The 22,605-nt window shown below is 40.9% G+C and overlaps 1 protein-coding gene across 2 annotated transcripts; it reads right to left on the reverse strand.

Annotated features, from left to right (window-relative positions):
* Positions 1-4,255: 4,255 nt before the first annotated feature.
* Positions 4,256-16,312, reverse strand: LOC131097715 (cytoplasmic polyadenylation element-binding protein 1-like). 2 transcript variants are annotated; one of them, XM_058045899.1, is made up of 12 exons: positions 16,144-16,312; positions 15,859-16,030; positions 10,871-11,092; positions 9,746-9,975; positions 8,911-9,166; positions 8,718-8,831; positions 8,271-8,360; positions 7,580-7,716; positions 6,457-6,655; positions 5,887-5,981; positions 5,716-5,796; positions 4,256-4,700 (listed from the first exon to the last, which is right to left on the reverse strand). In XM_058045899.1, the coding sequence occupies exons 1-12, from the start codon at positions 16,156-16,158 to the stop codon at positions 4,590-4,592; spliced, it is 1,722 nt and encodes a 573-aa protein (XP_057901882.1). In that variant the 5' UTR covers positions 16,159-16,312; the 3' UTR covers positions 4,256-4,589. The 2 variants fall into 2 exon arrangements, with proteins under 2 accessions (XP_057901882.1, XP_057901881.1); XM_058045898.1 differs by having other exon boundaries at positions 8,256-8,360.
* Positions 16,313-22,605: the final 6,293 nt, after the last annotated feature.

The raw sequence follows: 22,605 nt of genomic DNA on the forward strand, positions 1-22,605 counted from the left end.
CATCAGATAGTGAATATATTGGTAGAAGGATGCTGCCAGGTAGGAGGCGTAGAGGAAGACCAAAGAGGAGGTTTATGGATGTAGTGAAGGAGGACATGAGGGTAGTTGGTGTGAGAGAGACAGATGCAGAAGAAGGCTTGGATGGAGGAGATGGAGTTAGAACTCATCACATGTCCCTTTAAGGTCTAGAATATATTTTGTTTGTTTCTTTCGGCTTTTTCCTGATCACCGAATTGCCACAGCAGATCTTTTGATCTGCATAGTGATTTTAGCTTGAGCACTTTATATTCCAGATGTCCTTCCTGATGAATACTGATGATGCTTACTAGTGGAGATTAGAACCACACTATGACGTTATTATATATTATATTATATTAAATATACACATTATATTAACTTATTGAGATGTACTGGTTGAATAGAAATTAAATTCAACATCTGTTTAGTATTATTTGGTTTATTAAGAACAGGTGTACAGCGTTCATCTTACCTGTGGACCAATGGGGTCACCAATATTTCAATATTGAACAAAGCAAAATTTGTTCTCAATCAGAAATCACTCCACACTCTTTATTGCTCTCTGGTTCTACCATATCTTACTTATTGTGTGGAAATATGGGCTAATAACTATAAAAGCAATCTTCACTGGCTAAATGTACTGCAAAAAAGGTCAGTAAGGATAATTCATAATGCCGCCTACAGAGAACATACTAACTCCTTATTTGTAAAATCACAAATACTTCAACTTGCTGATATAGTTCATCTTCAAACAGCTAAAATAATGCACAAGGCTAAAAATAAGCAATTAGCTAAAAATGTCCTCCAATACTTCTCTACAAGAGAGGAGAAATATGATCTCAGGGAAGAAGTACATTTGAAACACTTCTATGCTAGGACTACGTTATGCTAGCCATAGCATTTCAGTATGTGGAATCAAACTATGGAATGGATTGAGTAAGGAAATCAAACAATGCACAACGATGAGCCAATTCAAGAAACAATACAAGCAGTTGATGTTTGCTAAATACAAGGATGAAGAGTCTTGAACCAGTCATGATGTGCTATATATATCACTATATTGACATGCACTATGGTACCCATTATGGCATTGGATGCTCATATCACCTCCTACGAGGTACGGGACAAAAAAATAAATTAAACTATATTAGGAAAGCAGGAAGTGAACAAATGTAACAGTTATAACAGAGAATATGTGAATGAGAGGGACCCGAAGTGGAAGAGTGAGGTTACAGGGAGAAGACCTGGGGTCAACAGTGCAGAACAATGGAGATGAACTGATGGGCTACAGTGGGACATTCTGGGCAGATTGAGAGCCCTTGAAAGGACAACGACAATGTAGCAACACGTCATTGATGGAAGTGAATAGATTTTTCTTTGCTCCCTTTCATTAAATTCCATTTTTTGGTTTTAGTGGTTTTCCATAAGTGTTTGAATGCTGGTCAAATAAATATACCAAGTCTGGGCAAACTCAGTCTGCCATCGGACGTCACACTCCAACGGAACTCTACACAGATGATTCAAACCCAGATCTTACACATCTTCTGCGAGGCCGTATGACCTGATCAGCCATTACGAGCATCTTGGATATCATTTTAAAAATATGAAGTCTTTGTGCTGCTTGGTAGAACATTCCATTTTCCCTCACTTGCTAAAACACTGAAATCTATTCATGCTTTGAAAGTCATTCTCTGGCCTAAACCAGAGAATGTTTTGGAATTCTTTGATATTTGCAAAACAACTTTGTGCCTCCCACTGAACAAAACTGTAAAATGGCAACAACCTGGCATCTTGAATGCAGCGTTGCTTTTCTTTAGCCTTCTTCCAGAACCAGGGTTCTTTGGGATGTGTAGCGATGGAAGGAGCCATGAGTGACATGCAGTGAGCTTCAATTGCTGCACCTCATCTCCTTCTGGTGACCTGCCAAGAAATGTGCCTCCTCGGTATAAAGCTTAATGTTCAAATGGTAGCCCGATTAAAAATGACAAGTGACATCAAAGCAGATTTTAAGGAACTATTCAGGTATTTTCCCAAAGCTTGCCTGCTGCAACAGGACTGGTACGTAATGCGTCATCACCATGGTTACCACTCTGACCGCAACAGAAACCACTGCATTTCCAATGCCTGGAGACATGTAGCTTCTCTGGTCAGTAAAATACCTGATGGGCTTGTATCTGCGTATTATTAAGTACATGCAGCCTTTCCTTCGCCAGAAAACGTCCCAACACATCCTGTTGAGTTTAGGTATATAATAATCCATCATGGCAGTCTAATTCATTTACTCATTCACTCAAAAGCATCAAATGAGCATAAGAATACCTCAAATACATTTGGACTTTCTGCTAGTTGGTGCCGCTTTTCCTCTGGAAGAACAGCAATGACAAGCACCTTCCAGCCCACATGCCTGACCCCTTCAGGGTGCATGGGTATGACATTTCCATTTTGTCTGATGAGCAAGGAGGTGGTCACACAGACTACACATGTTTCCATAACCTTGGCAGCACGCTTAAAATACATTCAGAATAGAGTTGGATGGAAAAAGTTTCGTTTATTTTTCATGACCATTTCTGCCTCCACTGTGGAAATCAAAAGATTGCTTTTAGTTTTTATCCTAAGCTTTTAAAATTGTGTTCAATTGCTATTTCAACTGGCATGCAGTCAGGGCGCATGATGAAAAATACAAACTAAAAAACAAACTAACCGTTCAACGAAGCTATTAAATGTATTTTCTATGATTCAATCATTTGACATTTTAAGTCAAAACAAAGGCTGAACTTGCCATTTCCTGATCAAATACAGGAAAGAAACCCAAGCAGCTTCTCAGATTTGTGCGCAAGTCCGGCTCATAATCAGCTTTCCTCCTTTATCAGCATGTCAACACAATAACGTTGCAGAAAACTATACACCATGACTTTCTACAGCCTGTGTGACGTCTTTAATGCAAGTGACATTCCTGCTTATCGCACATGACATTAGGGAGGGACTTTCAGCATCATGCATCCTGAAGGGGTGAAGGTTTGCGTGAGCTGGAAGGTGCTCATCACTGACAGACTGTTTTGCCCCGCCCATCCCAGTGCTTAATGCTTTCAATATATTTGATAATATACTCAAACTCACCAGTAGGTGATCAGACTTTTACAAAGTAGTATCAGAACTTTTCCATTTGGGCTAAAATGACCAATAGACTTATACGTTGAGGTTTATGATTAACATTCAGTTGTAATTTGTGACAGCAAAGAACTTGCTGCTTTTATAATTGAGCCAATCACTGATCCTAAATCGATCGCCATTTTTGCTAAATTCATAACACCAAGGCCTAACACGATTTAAAACACCAGGCAGAGCAATAATGCTTAAACACCTTTATTGTGCCCAATCTGAACATACTCCACAACTGTAAGCAGACCACAATGAGGTAGACTTTGAAAACTCTAAAAAGCAGCTGGCCTACAGGACAATAAGCTCAGCATGATCAACTGAATGGAAAGGAAAGTCTTTGGCACACAGCTGATGCCATCATGTCCAACAGGAACAGGAAGGCAAAGAAGGCTTTGAAAGTGTGGATGCTTTACTTTACTGGAGGGGGGGGGGGGGGTCTACTCAAGGTCTGGCTGGACTAATTTATCAGCAATATGGAAGTTCTTACACTCAACAGGAACCAAGCAGCTGACATGGGCATGTTCCCCTGCTGATGTACAAATGTGATTAAAACCGATGCCACCTCTCCAAGTGCAAATTAAAAAGTGCAAAAAAAAATTTTCACTTAAGATCCATCAGTTGACAGAAACTTGATGGATGAGCAAGTGAAGCAGTATTGTAACAAGCATTTAATATAACTGCAACAAAGCAAGTTAGATGGGACTTGCAAATCTCTGCCCGTCACCTTGAAATTTGGGAGGGCAAATTAAAAAAAGGCAGAAAAATGTGGGAGGAAAAAAAATAAAAGGGGTTCTCTCATAAACAGCCACCAGGTAGAATTCTGTTCAAATTTTTCATGTTCTGACTTAAAACCGCTGTGTGTACAAATGAGTAAAAAACTGCGTAAAAGTCTGAAATGCGACTGGTTAAATGAAGCCCAACGTTCAACTCCCAAAGTAAGACACGCCAGTTGGCTCGCACTGGGAAAAACACGCCAACCGGGGGAAGGGGGAGGCGGGGAAAACTAAAAGGTTAAAGGCACTGTATGGCGTTTGCCAATGAACGGCAATGAGACTTGCGTGATTGCTCTTCACTATGCAACACATGTCAACCAAAAAAAAAAAAAAAAATGAAAGGCATTTTCGTCTGCTTCCTAACCTTTTGCTGACACTTGAGGGCGTGTCTGGCCACAGGTCTGAGAAAATGCTTCAAAGTGAACGGTCCCTTGTCTCTCCCAACAAGGTCACGGTGCATAGTGCCAAATGTGAACAGCAAAAATGTAGCAAGTGCAAAAAGTGAACATTTCCTACAGTGATATCCCAGTGCCTGGTGGAGTGCCCCACCCCTCACGCTGAGGGATGTCCGGCACGTGCTCTCCTCGGTCATCGGCAGCCTCGCCCAAGGGGGAACCTTCTCCAGCCCATCCATGCAATCTAGCTGGAATCCCTGTTCTTCTGGTTGCGCATGAGGGGGCGATGGTTGCTCAGGATGTCCATGGAGTGCTGCCAGTGCCAACAGGAGCGGCAGTAGTACTTGAAGCAGGCCTGCACAAACCCAACTCTCACTCACAGTACACTACTGCACAACAGACCACTTTCAATTTTATCACATTAGAAATTCACTGACCAATTGCATGCTTGTAAGGATTGATTTTTAAAAAAAGCATTAGTCACAAAAATGGTGAAATAGAGACATGGCACAGTTTCCCTACTCTGGAAGCAAAAACTAGCCACGTATAATATGTGGCTATATTTGCATTAACAGAAATTTAACCATTCCGAAAGAAAAGTGCCAATCCCAAATATATAATCTGATTCACGGGGGTGGAATATTCCTTTTCCCAATCCGATTGAGGCATCTTGTACCCGCTCAAACGGAAAGTTGAAAAACACGAAGAAGGCGGCTGTGTTTATTCTTCTGTTTATTGGGGTTGGCAAGCAGCTTTCGTGTGGTTTACCGCCACCTAAAGTATAAAGTCTAAACCCTTTATACTTTATTCACAAGTCCAGTGAATTACAAAATATCTATATAAAAACATGTCCGAGTTTAATTATAAAATATTAGCAAGATTGAATGTAATCTTTTCCTGTTTAAATTAATCCCAGGAGCGTTCTTTCAGCGCAGATACGAAATTTTTCGGTTTTAAAAATGGAGGTGAGCAATCGGCACTGGACTGCTGCGGAAAGTTTGTTTTTGATCCAAACTATTCAAGACTGGACGAATGAAAAACTGGCAATACAGAGTTATTCCAACAAGTGAAAGAACGTCTATCACGTGATGTTTACGTTTTACTGCACATGCCCCATTGACTATTCTGTTTCATTATAGCGGCGCATGTAGACAAGAGATTGGAATATTCCTTTCCACGTATATCATTTTCAGAAAGGTCATTCGGGAAGAAAAAAAAGATTCCATTCAGAAAGCGAAAAACTCATGTAAACATTGCTACCATTTCCGTGTGGTCTATATTATAAAAAAAAAAAACTGAACATATGTCCGTGTTATATCTCCTGAATGTTCATTAACTCTCCAGCAAAGAGCACACAACAGACCACTCACCTGGTCTCTGCAGAAGAACGGTCCAGGTTGGCGAAGGCAAACTTGACACATGGAGTCTTCCAGGTAAGGATCAATCTGGACCTAAAGGGAGAGGCAAAACTTATATTTTCATGTTGTCATTTTGTGCAAAGCCTTCCACAAATCCCCACACGCACATTAGAAATACCCTACCTTCTTTGTAAACTTTGGTGTTTTAATCTCCACAAAGGCTGCACATACAGCCTTCAGGTAACTGCGCTGATTGTTAAAAGTCACACGCCCAGAGCCTGTACACAAACACCATAGGGGTCAAGTGTTAATGAGTTCATACAAGCTCGCTAATATGCACATCATTGGACACAGCTATGCTTAAGCCTCAAACAAAAATGCCAACAGTGCCCTATTTCTATAACTGACCTGTATATTAGAGCTACAGAGAGTTACCTTGTTGACGAAAGCAGTGTTGGTGCTAAAGTCAATGTGCCTATGTTCCGTAATGTTTTAAATCAAAATAATACTCCAAGTGTTACATTATCAATGTACTTGTTCAAGAATGATAGCATTTATATAAAAAGTAAAATGTATAAATATAGAAAACTGAGGTCAAAATGACTGGCATATTAAATAATTTGGCGTTATAATGCACAGAAAAGCAAAGGCATTCATGTTTCACACAAGGATTGTAAAGGATGGGCAAAACTCCGCAATTCCCCTTTCAAGAATCTATACCAATGAACTTAAGCAAGAATCACCAATTGTTACCTATGGGATATTTGTGTTTGTCTGTGTCAATGCCTGCATACATGACCCCTCCAAACAGGTCATTCATGATGCTGGCCAGTGCTTCAGCGTTTAGCATGCCATGCAGTGCACCCACAAACACAGTTTTGCTGGGGTCCAAACGCTGAGCAGGGCAGCGCACATAGTTACTGTCAGAAATCACCCAGGGAATAACCTGCACCTGAAATCAGAGGACAACACGTCTTAATGTGCATTTTAAAATCTTTATGCAAGTATGTAACAGGATATACTTAATTTGGTGCAGGGTGGGACAAGTAAATTTGGACCACCACAAATAGATCTGGCGGTACCCGTTCACCTACGCTCATGCAAATTAACACTCAGTCCTTAAATCTAGTGAAGAGATATCACGCAACGATCAGTGGGTGTTCAGCACAAGAAATAATTTGACCCATTTAAAATGTTTAGAATACTTTGTATGAGGACCTTTTGTGCAAATTTGACATCACCTCCTCCTGTGTACAAAGACTCCTGATCAAAATTTTAAGACTGGTTGAAAAATTGCATTCTTGGACTGTTGGATCTCGAGGTTCCAAGTAGAGCTTCAAAATGTAAACACAAATTGGAGTGAAGGGGGAAAAATGTGAAACAAGCTCTTCAGCTGAGCAAAAGTTTCACAGCCTTTAAAGCCGATCTTGACAAAAATGTGGATCAATGTCATTTTCTGTCAGGTATTCATCCTTTTGTTTTTTCCAACCAAGATGTTTCCCCCACACAGGAGTACATGGAGGGGGTGCCATCGTGATCTGGGGTGCTTTATCCTTCAATGGAACTGACCATAATGCATGTTCCCCTGCTCAAATCAACTGAGAATCATTTGTGGATGGATGGCAAGTTTGGTTTACAATAATAGACATCACTTCCAAAACCAATTTTGAAAGATGATCAACAAGAATGACGCAGTTATGAACAACAGAACCTCCTTCAAATTCTAAAGTGCAAAACGTAAAGGGTTGCAATTTCCATTTAGTCTACTTTGATCAGGAGTGTATATCGCAGGCATGTGGAGAAACACTTGATCATATTATTCATTTGCTACAACATAACCTTCAAACAATACAAGCAGTGATACTTTTCTACTCACATCCTTGCAGCGCATTCTGCGGCTAGACATCTTGAAGTAGTACTCCCTGTTATCCTCAGGGTGAAACGGGTCCTGGGAGCAAGCATGGAGCAAGGCCCGTACGGACTTCTCATTTTCAAAAACCAGGTACACATAGCCTACAAGGACAACACCTTCACTTGATTGAAAGAATAAAACTTTGGATTCTGTTTCAAACACCTTATACTCAATGACATTTGCTAAAAAAATAAAAATAAAACACTTGTCTGAATCATTTTAATGTTGATTTTGCCCAGCAACTTTTTGTCAAATGCAAAAGTCATTCCTTTTCTTTTTAACTAGAAAAGCGCAGGATGTAAAACTGAAACTAATGAATGTGGAACATTTGGCAGGAATTAACAGCAATGAGGTAGAATCAAGCGCTGCCTCTTCCTACTCCTTTTGACACAACTACTGCAGATTTCAATGCCAATTTTCATCTAGGCTACAACTGTGTCCAACACACTAAATTGACACCAGTGTACAACCATTAGTTACCAGCTTCCAACTCGTCAGGAGGGCTACGTTAAAGCTGGCCTTGTGTTGGCAACTTACTGTACTGTATCACGCTAAACTCACCAGCATGCCAGTGTGTCCACCATAGTGCCACCCTGAAACCATGTAAGAAAAAAATACCAGCCTACCAGCTTGTCATTACCTTTGGCCACATTACCTTTGGGAGGACAGCGAGGGTGTTTTCCATCCTTACCAGGCCACTCCACAGTCAGAGGACCGTAGCCGCTAAAGGTGTTGATGAGCCCAGCTGTAATAAGGAAGGAGACAAGCCACTTGTGGTAGATTACTGACTTTTGGAAAACAAACTGTTTAACCACCACATGACAGCACTGGCCGATAATGACTGGTTTGATTCCTGAAGACCAGAGAGACCACTGGTACAGAGTGACTTAAAATGTCAAAATGCAGCACTTGAAATCATGAACATCATAAAATTATGAAATCAAAGCTTTTCTTGCAAAAAAGACCTGTATACACGGCAAAAGTTTGACTGCTCAGTGACTTTCAAAAGCGTTAAAACTCATTACACGGCTAACAGTCTCACTCTAAAGGCCAATAAGCATCTCAAGAACAATTAAGCCCTGTTGCTGAAAGCAGCAATTACCTTCTGTGATGTCCCAGGGCACGCCACCAAGAAAGACCTTGCAGGAGTAGAGTGGATCCTTGTTGTTTCTGGGCGGCAACTGACCACTCCAGGTGAAAGTAGCTTCATTCACAGCTGAGGAAAATTTTAAAAGATGAGATGTCTGATGCCAAAATGCTAAAACTTTGGTCCATAGTTTATAATAAAAAGGTACCTGCAGCCTGTCTGTGCAGACGTGCCTCCCTCTCAATACTAAATGAATCATCAGATTGGTCCAGCATGTCTGCACCAGGCCATGGAGAGCCCGTGCGCCAGCGACGGGAAAGGGCAGAGGAGGTAGGGCTGGCACTAGATGGCGGGGTCAGAGGGGAGCTGGTGTCCTGGGGGTCCAGACGGGAGCCAAGTCGCAGCAGATCCTTCTGCATGTTTGATGCAAGGTAAGGCAGGGGAGGCGAAATCCGCAGAGTGGACTGAAGTACAAACGACAAAAACAAAACTGACAAGCCATGTTTTTTCAAATGTACAGTCATCCCGCACTACATGGTGGTTTGAACGTCGCACCCTCAGGTTTCCCCCAGAATAAGTTCTGTGGTTTAACACTAAACAATTTTGTACATTTAAGCAAACTACCTATACTTTGCTTCAGCATTTAAGCCATATGTGTGAAAACTAAAATGCAAACAAAAAAGCATTCCAATTGTGAATGCATGTCTGCACCAGGCCTACATTGACCAGGTGTCAGTATTGTAGCACCAGACATGATTTCAGAACAGGCACAATACACACCGGCCATAATGAAAGTTTGAACCTCTGTTGTCACTGCCTGTGCCCACCACACGTCAAAAATTAGATGGCAAATAGGTTTTCTATGCTGCAACGCCAAAAATTGTCCATTTATATAGAATATAAATATATACTTTTTTTTTATATATACTTTTGGAAACGCCAGATGAATCTGGAACCAATTATCCGCAAAAACGGGGGAAGACTGTATTTCAAGCTGTGCAAACAGATTTACCACCTTGTCAAGGAGGTGTGGTTCTACTTACCAACATGTCACAGAGGTGGTCGGAACCAGAACTGAAGCCACTAGTCTCAGAGTCTTCGGGGCTGCTGGAGCGCGAGTCCAAGAAGGAGCTTGAATCCAGACGGTTAGCCATGCGAGCCATGCCGGGGAACTTCTCCAGGAAGTCAGCAGTTATACTCATGGACTCTGAGGGCAGGTAGGCTGGAACCTTTCCAAGGAGGCTACTAAAAGGACTGTTCAGAATGCCCAGCACTGGACAGAAACACACCATTCGCCATAAGAACATTTACCATGAATCTGTGAGGAGGGAAAATTTGAGAGGCTGAAGATTAAGTGAAACTGGTACCAGCCAAAAAACGGGGATGGTGAAACTGCCACAGTCCAGTGTTAGAGCTGCTATTAAGAGTATTCAAATTCAGTTAACACTTAAGCGAAGCAATCAGTTCCGCCTCCTAATAAGAGTTTGTGAATTTATCAATTCAGTTCTAATTTAAAAGCTTACAGTTATTCCCAATGTCAGTCCAAGAAATAAAAAAAATTAAACACCTGTTGAGGTATTAAAAGCATATTTCTTCATAGCACAGCCATCCAACCAAGTGCACTGCATGAAGCACATGAGGCTTTGTCAGGTAGCAGGGATATTCAACTACAGGCCGCATTCAAAGCTCTGTCCCACTTTATTGGAGGCCCATTTTAGCGACCTCTATGGAGTTATGGTGGATGGACCCAAAAGCAGCGATGCCATTTCAGCACTACAAGTGGGTCACAAAAAAAAGTCAATGTAGTGTTAGCTTCAGTAAAAACTGAAACACTAAAAAAAATGTCATGTTCCTTGGCCTGCTTAAAACCACTCAAATGAGTGCAACTTGGCAGTAAACTTAGCATCTGTGTGATCAATGATGTAATTAAGCCATTACATTTTGATGGGGAATAATGAGGCTTCACCACATTGTTTCTTGCGTCACTGGACTGCGACGAAGCAAAGCAAAACTGCCGCATCATCCTCAGTGGTGATGCTACAGCTTGGTGACATACGCTGATCTGAATGACAAATGTTACCGTGTCGAGACCTGAAGCTATCATGTATAAACAAGGGCAAAATGTCAGGTTTTGCTCGGAGTGCCAATGATTCAACTGAGGTACTTACTTGACTGCGAGCTCGTCTGAACCTGGGAGGGAGAGGCGAGAGACTCCGTCTCTTGGCTGCTCCAGGATCTGTCCCAGCCAGACAAACGGAGAGACTGCAGGCCCAGGCCAAGGTCTGCCACGCTCGACTGGAGCCTGGATGACTGCATCTCCTGGGAGCCGGGCATGCCGCCACAGTTGGCAAAGAGCATCCTCCTGCTGCCCACTGCAGCCAGGTCTGGCTCTTGATGGTGTGAGGATCCAGTTCAGAGGAAGAGAAACGAGAAAGTGTTAGACTGCCACAAAGAATTCACAGTCACAATAAGAGCAATCCATTTTCAACCCTACCCTGGACGAAGGGGGAGCTAACCTGCTGCCTCTGTGCCCGTTGAATGTGCCATGCATCTCCGTCTGCATGGCTGACCCACCTAGCAGCATGTGACATGACTGCTGATGCGCTCAAACTCCTGATATTGACATCAGCGTCCCATACCTGCCGCTTCCTTGCTCGACAACTAAAACCCTGCCAGAGCTATCAGCTAGTTGTATCAGTAGGCAGTAGAGGACGGCCGATGCTGCTGCTGCTTTCTGTCTAGCCCGTTTCCTGAGCAAGTGAGGGAGGGGGAGGCAGCTATAGCGGCATCATACCAGCGTGAATGACTCAGCAGGCTTAAATATTCAGACTTGAGGATTCTTCAAAAACATACCAGAAAACTTCCAGCCGGACAATTGTTTATACTGGTCCATATATACACAGCAGCATGCTGAGGGGAACAGGGAGACCCAGCCCGGCTGCAAGGAAGCAGCTGACTGATCAGATGTTAAAAAGGACAGGCCAATGTGCATCAGCTCCTTTCTCTCCAGGCCTGGAAAGCTTCCAAAAAACAGCTACAGCCCTGATTCAGCAACTGCCGAGCTGGGACTTGGCTCCCAATTCACTTTAGTTTGTCACTTTTTTAAAAATTAATCTTAAACATTTTAAAGATTACACAAAGCACATGGTTTAAGTGGACTACAAAAAAGGTGCATTTAAAAATGATGCATTCCAAGTCCAGAGACAAGAATTGTGCTGATCAAAGAAAAACTCAAATTCTCCCAAATCCCCCCCCCCCCCCCCAAAAAAAAAATGTACTACTGCAATGCTACAAAACCAGTGATGCAGAATGAATCAGCTGCTGGCACTCTTGGCAAGTAATGACATAAGTTCTAACAGTTGGCAATTCTTGCTTAAATGAAAGATTTGATTAAGAAAAAGGCCACAAGACAACTGCAGTTGTGCATGTTGGGGGGGGGCAGGCTGCAACAATCAGTTGTACATGTTTGACTGCAAAGTGGGAGTTGTAACATTTGTATAAAAAAAAAATAAAACTTTAAGACTAAGACTTTGGACAAGAAAGTGAATTTCTGTCCAGCCAGGTTTAAGGCTTTCTGATGCTGGACCTAAAAAGGGCCTGCTGGCTCACCATGTTCTAGAGCAGAGTCATTTGATTAGCTTGATGTCAGGGCTATGACAGACAACAAGCATGCCATGGATTCTGTTTCTTGAATGCAACAAGTGGATGCACATACTGCCATCTGGTGGAAAAGCATTTCTTTGTAGTGTGCAACTGTGCCTCAAGTGGTGTACATTGATGAACATTCTTTTTCAGGACAATTAATTGAAACCGATGAATTTACTGTAGCACACATGAGGAACGCTCCATGGCACACTGCTGTGTCAGTGGTTGGGAATCAGTGCCTTGTTCACTTGGTCCACGGTTTCAGACCATAAATAAAAACTCAGCCAAAACATGTCAGACATGTCCGGACAAATAAATAATTCAAGTAAGTGTGTACACAAATCTACATCAAGTCATGCCTGTTACGGCGCCACTTGACCATAGAAGTTCGTGCAAAGTGACTCATGAATGTGGCATACGATACGATTGCAGCATGAACGATCAGGGTACATATCCGACCGAAAAGTCATCAAAAGACTTGTATTGCCGTCCTTATCAAGATTATAAAAAAGGTACTGATGGAGGTAGGGCTGGACAATAAATATTTTTAAAATAGAGATTTGCTGTAAGCACAATATGAAAATCAACCATATCGTTGATAGACTGGATTTGAGCTGGATTTCCCTCATGCCTGCATGAAGGAGGGAGGAGGGGCGGAGCAGAAGCCTGCAGGCTCAGTTGAAGCAAACAGGCCAACATGTCAGCAGTGGAAGAAGCCGGCAAGGAATAACTCAGTAAGGTAACTTCATTCAGAGCATTACAAAAACATTTTCACCACCTTCCGCCAACACCAGGAAGGTGTGTGATTTGTCGTGCTCCTGTTTCGTTCCTCGTGAAAAGCAACCTTATCACATTGGTAATATGGTCCCCGTTGCAACACTGGAAAAAAACAGCTTCAAAAAGCTGCTGAAAACAATGGACTTGCCATGTCCAGCCAAGTTTTGAAGTAACAATTTAGCACAAATGTACAAGGAAGTTAAACAGCTGCTAAGCCTGATGCAGTTGGAGATGGTATTCCTTCCATTAAATATGCCTGCGTCTTATAAAACTGTTGACCTAAAAATACTGTTTAAAGTACCTAAAAATACTGTTTAAAGTACATTTGAGTTGCTGACATTTTCAAATTTCCTCTTAAACCAGACACTCCTCCATATTTTGTTCTTGTTGAGATTTGAGCATAGCTAAAAGGTTTGCTATAAAAAAAATTATATTTCAATTTTCTATATTCAGAAAAGAATGGACCACTATTGTTATGGCTATTTTTAGATAAGATTTTTTTTAATGTGCACCTTGTATGGTTTAAAATTAAAAACCTTAGATCAAGTATGTTTTTTAATAAAAACAATTTGACATGCACATTTGGCTTTGATCTAAACTCACTTTGTGGCAAAGATATACACCAGGATATACACTGCCCAGCTCATTACTATATTCATATGAACTAATATGAAGCGATTTAAGGCAAAATAAGGTTCCAACTAGGGCTGGGTAATATATCGATATATATTTTTTTTAATATTGATATTTCTGTTAAGCACAATATCAAAAATAACCATATTGATAGACTGGATTTGATTCAGATGTCTCATGTTTCAAGATGGTGGAGTCCAGGTGCAAGGCAGCTCTGTCTTCTGCTGTGTTTTAGTGCTTAATAGTGCTTTATCACTCATGTTTTTTGTGCCATAACGACCCCTTAAGCAAGTGTGCAGCTGTGGATGTTCATCTTGTTACGTTTGTAGTTTGCTGTTTGCTCCATTGCTTACAATCCGCAGCAGCTGTTGGCTTTGAGCACCCTTTTGCCACGCGTAACGATCGTAGATCCCCACTGAGATATGAAGGAGGGGAGGCTGCATAGCGGGAGTGAACAGCAAAAGAGACTATAAATGTTGCTGGATAAAGACTATCAACCACGGTTACCGTCTGTCATGGGGAACGTGAGATGGACGTGCTCTCGGCAGTGCAGAGAGACTACCGTGAGTGTAGCATGATTGCACTGAAGTTTGAACAGTATATTTAAAAGATTCTACCATTTTATTTCAGCGGCTATTTTACAATTTTTCTTACATTAATAAACCTTTGCATGCATATTCAGCTTTGACTTCTCTAAACTCACTTTGTGGGGGAAAAAATTAAATACTGAACCAACACAAAAAAAGCCACCCCGTCGATGTTGGATTTAAACGCTTCATTGAGCACCTCCAAAACTACTATGAAGCCTAACTGCACCTGCACTGTCACAATTATACACCACATGCATCGCCCATGTAATCAGTTTTTCACCCCAAATGTTTTTTTGTTTTTTTTTTTTCCAGCCTATATTTCCACTCAGACCCTTTGATAAAACGGTCATTACCTTAAAGCCGTAAAACACATGGTGAAAATATACTCACGACACACACACACACACACACCACACGAGTGTGCTAAACTAAGCCAACTCTTAGCTTCCATTACAAGAGAAGATTAGACCAACTTTCACCAGTGTTTCACATTTCAACTCGTTTCGTTGGGAGGGGGCCGTTTAGTGTTTGTATCTGCCACGATCAAGGCATCCCCCAGGGAAATACTCCCCTCACAAAAATGTTCCTTCTCATGACAACATTCATTCACATGTCAATTTCCAGTAAATTCCACATTAAACAGTACATTCCATTTTTATTGGCCAATTCAGTGATTCCTTGAACGCGGAAATCATAGGGTCCCACAAACGCACAAAGCCATACAGTTGGTCAGACTATTATGAGTCATATCACGTCTATAATACAGCATAATAAAAGTACATATGATTCATACTGATATTGAATTAATATCCTATCAGCCAGTATTCAAGGCTGCAATATCTGTATCGTGAAATAGTTTGGACACCCTTATTAGCTACTAATGTTTCCCATCATGATGGCCCATTGCAGCAAGAGTGAAAACTGTTGGGGACCTCTCAGACTGCTTTGTTGACACTATAGAACTTGACTACCAGACAGCAGTGAGAACATTGTTATTCAGGCCAAACAGACAACACAATTCTTTTGTTAATTCACCATTTCTTTAAAACAGTTTTTTTTTTTTTAAAGGACGTTTTTATAAACCCCCAACTGGTAGTAAGCTAGTTTGTGGTGGTCTTCCATTTACTGTTTGGGGGAAAAAATGTATTGTACCCTTGAGCTAGCTGCATACTGTACCTTTAATGTACCTTGCTTTGTGCACTTGGGCACATAATGTCTCAAAACTCAGACATATAAAACGTCTTTGTAAAGAAATATGATCAAATAAAACGTCAAACTACTAATTTTACATTTCTGAAGCAGTATGTCTTTGTTTTTATATACATATATGTATTTATAGTGCAGCTTCAATTCTAATTAGGAAATCGCCGGGAAGGCCTTTAAAAGGCAATAAAAGGAGTACATCGCCCGCCGTGACAAGAAAATGGCTACCTTTCCAAACTACGTTAGGTGCCTGAAGAACAAGGACGATGTTCGTGTTTTAACTGTTGAAAAGTGTAACGAGACTGTACCACAAAGCAAGTCCGTCTTGCTCTTGCCGTTGGTGGGGGTGGTACACACACCAGTCAGATCCAGAGAGTTCCCCAGCATGGTGTTCATCCTACGGAAGATGTCTGCGTTGATGCAGGTCGACAGGGCCGGAGACTCCCCGTCTGGGCTGTCAGGCCTGCGAGGGTCGTTTCTCTGAGCCAACACAAGTCACACCGTCATTAACACCAATTGCGACTAAAAGTCAAACCGAAGACACTGAAACGAGGCTTTGTGAGTGAATTGTTAATGACACATTTGTCACTCACCAAGGAAAAAGCCATGATGTGCGGACAGACTTAAGCCAAAAGGAGCGTTAAGAACCGGCGCATACAATGAAAGGCCATACTTATGAAGGCCTGCTAATTAGCGTCAATGTGGTGAACGTGTGCTCAGCTAATGGCTGGCCCTCGAGAGCCTCCGTCTTCTCACGTGGTCATCTTCAAAGCTGCCGCCGCGCAAATAAAATCCCGTTTTCACATCAATGTAATACATCGCCTTCTCTTAGTATACAAAATTAAATCAACTAAAAGCTCGTGAAAACGTACCAAAACACATTTATGTACTTTTAATGTTTGGACTCATCAAGTTAATGATATTTTCAATACATAGCAAATGGACCATATTTAATGTTTATAGAACAGAGTAGACCAGTGGTGTCCAAACTGTGGCCCAGGGGCCGTTTGTGTCACACAGCTTGTTTTAAACTCATTCGCTACCCTATGAAAGCAACTTTTAATACGTTTTTTCAACCTGAAGGCCTGAGGCCAAAGACAATCTATTTATAGTCTTTTGCATTTTTTCACAAGAGGCAAGAAGAGGTGATGATGCAACTTCACGATAGTTTAGTGCAGTTTTAAGCGGTAAAGCAGCCACATGGTGGCAGAAGAGGTCAGCATGCATCTTTCTCATGTAAAAGCATGGAGCCCTGTAATTGCATTCAAGGGAAATCAGAATCAGAATCGCCTTTTTGTCATTGTATTGCATACAACGAAATTTGAGTGCAACTGCACGTTAATTGGTGAATTAATGTATTCACAAATGTGCACAAGCAAACGCGTGCACACACACAGTTCAGTTCCAAATGTGAAAATTGTAAATATGACATTTGACACAAGTACAGTGTGAAAAAATGACGTCTTTGGGATCAGGCGTTCAGCTTGAAAAAACATATTTGAGCTAGTAATTACAGTTGCATTACAGTAGCAATTACAGTTTTGTTTATAGAGCAGAGGTAGGGAACCTATGGCTCGGGAGCCAGGTAGGGCTCTTTTGATGACTGTATCTGGCTCTCAAGCATTTCTTACCACAATAAAAATGTATTTTTGCTAACATTTTAAAGTAAACATCACAGAAATCACTGTTAAAAATAATATTAAAAATCAAAACTTTCTTATGCATTTTAATTCGTCCATCTATTTTCTACTGCAATGTGGCCGACCATATCCATCTTTCCTGATGATATTTTCCAGGTCAAACACCAAAACTTGATTATTACTGGGTAATGCTGTAGTCTACCTCGGTCATTGAGATGTCAAAAAAACATGTAAATGTAAACTTTCCTCCTTTAGTCAAATAGTCACCTAGCTAAAGCTGCAGAACCAAACCTTTTGACGAAGATGGCCAAAAGAATGAAATATGTGTACTGAATACGGTTCAAAACTATGCAGCAGCAGAAGTTGCATTAATGGCAGCAAGTATTTGATTTATTATTGGACACTGCGCTGCTCACTAAAGTGTGCTGGCCACACCCCATTGGCGTGGGGTAGTGTGCCTGGTCTACGTAATTAGAGCCCATCTAAAACTGTTGGTCTTACATACAAATGCACACATTTTATTGCATTCAATGTTTAAAAAATGTATATGGCTCTCACAGATACACATTTTAAAATATCTGGCCTTCATGGCTCTCTTAGCCAAAAAGGTTCCCGACCCCTGTTATAGAGGCTTTACTATGCTTTTTCCACTCTTCTGACTTGTGTACGTAGTTAGATTGTTGTATTCTTGTGGAAAACAATGCCAAAGTTTCAGATAAGGAGGTTTTGCGCATTTGGAAGTGAGCCCTGAAAGAAGTTTGGGATGGCTCAAAAACGCTCAGTTTCAAAAGGCGTGGTAAAACTGCTCCTTTGTGATGTCGGAGGGGCGGACTTCCTCATATGGTGCAGAGTTAGGAAGCTGGGGAAGTGTGACCAATCACAGCGGAGTGGGCATGCTATCTCAGCTGACATTGGGCAAGAGGCAGGGTACACCCTGGACTGGTCGTCAGCCAATCACAGGGCGCATCTAGACACCAACCAACCAACCAACCAACAACAAGAGTTCCCAATTAACCTAACATGTACATTAATTCATTCATTTTCTACCGCTTTTTCCTCACGAGGGTCGCGGGGGTGCTGGAGCCTATCCCAGCTGTCTTTGGGCGAGAGGCAGGGTACACCCTGGACTGGTGGCCAGCCAATCACAGGGCGCATCTAGACACCAACCAACCAACAACAAGAGTTCCCAATTAACCTAACATGTACATGTTTTTGGAATGTGCGAACTACAAAAAATAATAATGTAATATGCTTCCATGGCACTGTCAGTGGTTCACTCTGTTTTAACATATTTTCATTACACTACAGATAAATGAAGAAATATCAATTTCTCTTATATTTAAAATCGGGGGTGAGGGGGCACAAAACATTTCTGTTCCTTGGGGGGGGCATGACAGAAAATAAATTATTGAGAAGCACTGCATTACAGTAACACACTAAGTGTAAAATACTATCTATATCTTTGAATGCATCATAGTTTTGAGTAATATGTTGTATTCAACTAGAATCAGAATCGTCTTTGTTGTCATTGTTTTGCACAAAACGAAATTTGAGTGCAACTCCACAGTGCATTTTGTAGAAAGTAAAAATAAAAAAATAAGGAAAAAATTAAAATAAGGATAAGAATATAATTATAAAAAGTGGCGGGTGCTGTTCAAAATAAATGTAAATATATGTACATCAAAAACAATAACCTATACAGTAAACTAAATGTAGATTTGCAGGAACCAAAATGTGGAATTGCAGTAAACAAAAGGTAGTATTGCACATATTGTACCTGAATTTCACTTGAATGAAAAGTTAAAACAAAAATGCACAGGCTGCATGGCGGATGAGTGGTTAGTGTGCAGGCCTCACTGGTAGGAGACCTGAGTTCAGTTCCACCCTTGGCCATCTTTGTGTGGAGTTTGCATGTTCTCCCCGTGCATGCTAGGTTAATTAGCGACTCCAAATTGTCCATAGGTATGAATGTGAGTGTGAATGGTTGTTTGTCTATATGTGCCCTGTGATTGGCTGGCCGCCAGTCCAGGGTGTACCCCGCTTCTTGCCCAAAGACAGCTGGGATAGGCTCCAGCATACCCACAACCTTTGTGAGGATAAGAGGTAGAAAATGAATAATTGAATGAAAAAATGCATAATGCAACAAAAAAAAGTTGAACTGTTAATACTATTCATAAAAAAAAAAAAAAAGCTTTATATAGTTGATGTGCTGGCAGTTTTTTCTTTAAATAAATATCACTTCTTAGCATATCTTCATAGATTGGTTTAACACATTATAATGTGATACATTTTGATATGATTGGCACAAGAGATTGTGGAAAAGGAACATTGAACAATGTTATCTTTTGTATTGCATTTTACAAACTGGCAAATTTGGTTGACACCTGTGTACATGCAATTAGGTTCAGCAGGAGACAGCCAAGGCCTTCCAAAACTGCCAAGTCCTTCCAAAACTGCCAAGTCCTTCCAAAACTGTGTTGCCCGATGGCATGGTCATGCAAGTGTGGAACCAGGAGAGGGCAACAGTGTTCTGCATTCTAAGATGCACACTACCTCATTCCCCTCGATGGACTTCTTTTTATTCTATCTTGTTTTAAACTAAGTTGCGGCACATTTTGGGTTAATCACCATGACATGACACACCATGTATTTGTATTGCTTTAATTTTAATGTAATTAGCTTGTTCTGTCCCCAAGTTCATTCATTGAGTGCTGGTGTAATTTTATCTTTCTCCATTAGAGGTCCCTATTGCTACAAATGCCCTAGCTTCTTCTTTTGTGATTAGATTTGCGTGGCAGCGCCATCTAGCAGCCTTCAAGTGTAAGCAGCAGGCAATTTAGTCCAAGCGCCATTTTGAGAGCAGCACAACAAGCATTTTCATAAGAGCACACATTTTTCTGCATTTTGTGTAATCCTTGGCAAAAACATAATCTGTAAGTATTTAAACATGCGGATTTACCTTCAACTGATGTGGTCATCCATATGTTTTTCTCTGCTCTGAGAGCTAGCTAGTTTGGGCCTATGCTGAGTCATGCAGTTGTATTGTAACAGGATTTTTGGTGGTACACATTTGTTAGCTTCCATGCTAACATTCATTCTGTACATGTCTCATATATGAGAGAATATCTATTTGTATCTATTTTGCAGTTTTACAAAGAATACTAATAGTAAATGGTCTTCAGACAACACTGGAAATACTATGTTTAGCTGGCTGCATAGTTTGGGTTAGAAACGCCTAACTGAGGGCAGAAGATTTTTCAGAATTTTTTCAATGCTGCTTCATTGGTGTTGGTTTGATGACAAGTTTCTCTACTTCTACTAGTCTTATTTTTTGCTGTTTATCAAAAATGACTTTGTTCAATGTCAATGAATAGAAAGTATATTTTCAAATGAATGAAAAGATTTTTTATTGTATTCAAAATGCATTGCATACAATCAGAATGATACACATATTTAAATACAGATGTGATTACATAAAACAGGGCTGTTTTGTCTTATTTTGTGCCATTTTCTACAAGAAGAAAAATGCTCTTCTTCCTGATGCTTTGCCAATATTTCCAGTATTGATTCCAAGTCAATCTCCATGTGTGTCAAAAGTTAATGAACCACTTGGATTTCCAGCAGGAGTACACACAGGCTATTTCTCTCTGAAAATATGCTTCCATGGCACTGTCACTGTCTGTTTTAACATATTTTCATTACAGTACAGATAAATGAGGAAATATCAATTTTTCTTATATTTAAAATCGGGCGGGCACAAAACATTTGTTCCTTGGGGGGGCATGACAGAAAATAAATAGAGAAGCACTGCATTACAGTAACACACTAAGTGTAAAATACTATCTATATCTTTGAATGCATCATAGTTTTGAGTAATATGTTGTATTCCACTAGAATCAGAATCGTTGTTATTGTCACTGTATTGCACACAACAAAATTTGAGTGCAACTCCACAGTGCATTTTGTAGAAAGTTAAAATAAAAAATAAGGAAAAAATTAAAATAAGGATAAGAATATAATTCTAAAAAGTGGCAGGTGCTGTTCAGAATAAATGTAAATATATGTACATCAAAAACAATAACCTATACAGTAAACAAAATGTAGATTTGCAGTAACCAAAATGTGGAATTGCAGTAAACAAAAGGTAGTATTGCACATATTGTACCTGAATTTCACTTGAATGAATCTAGTCCGTTATTGCCCATTTTTAAGCTTATTGTACATAAGAGTGAGATGTGTGTTTTAGTAGTGCAGTATTGATCATTTATGATTGTTCATTGCAGTGATGGCTTTGGGAAAGAAGCCGTCTCTGAGTCTGTTTGTCCGGGTTTTGTGTGACCTGTACTGGCTGCCTGAGGGTAGCAGGTCAAACGGGTGGTTGCCGGGGTGGGATGCATCCTCGATGATGCCGGCAGCTCTGCCTGAGGTAGCGAGAGCTGGCAACGTCCTCCAGGCTGGGCAGAGAGCAGCCAGTGATCTTCTGTGCCGTGTTCATCACTCACTACAAAACAGCATGACTTCATACAGTTGTATGAAAAAGTTTGGGCACCTCTGATCATTTTCAAGATCTTCCTTTATAAAACACTGGTTGTGTGGATCAGCAATATCAGTTTAATATGTCATATTACATTTTTTTGTAAGCTCATTGACCCTTGACCTGCATACACAAATGAAGCCAACCATGAGGAATGGTATTTAAGGTGGCCAATAGCACCAGAATAGCCTCAAAACAATATTCAAATGACCTGAGAGCAAATATTGTTCAACATTGTGGTCTAGGGGAAGGATACAAAAATTTCTGATTTCAGCTGTCAGGTTCCACTCTGAGGAACATAGTGAGGACCGTTCTAGTTAAGGCCCCCTAGTGGCAGGCCAAGAAAAATAACATAAGATAAGCAAGGCGAAGGATGGTGAGAACAGTGAAAGTCAACCCACAGACCAGCTCCAGAGACCTACAACATGATATTATTGCAGATGGTGTCACATGGTGCATCGTTCAACTATTCAGCACTAAAACACATTTGGACAAGCCAGCTTCATTTTGGAATAAGGTGCTGTGAACTGATGAAACTAAAAAGGAGTTATTTGGACATAACGTGGGGGGGTATGCATGGTGGAAGAACAACACAGCATTCCAAGACAAACACTTGCTACCCGCAGTAACATTTGGTGGTGGTTCCATCATGCTGTGGGGCTGCGTGGCCAGTGCAGGTACTGGAAATCTTGTTCAAGCTGAAGGTGGCATGGATTCCAGTCAGTATCAGCAGATTCTTGCCAACAGTGTTCAAGAATCAGTGACAAAGTGAAAGTTGCGCCGGGGCTGGATACTTCCAACAACACAATGACCCTAAACACTGCTCTAATTCTACTTAAGTAGTCATGGAGAGGAACAAGTACAACGTTCTAGAATGGCCA

Source organism: Doryrhamphus excisus, chromosome 1, assembly GCF_030265055.1.
Source record: "Doryrhamphus excisus isolate RoL2022-K1 chromosome 1, RoL_Dexc_1.0, whole genome shotgun sequence".
In the NCBI taxonomy this organism is placed as follows: Eukaryota; Metazoa; Chordata; class Actinopteri; order Syngnathiformes; family Syngnathidae; genus Doryrhamphus; species Doryrhamphus excisus.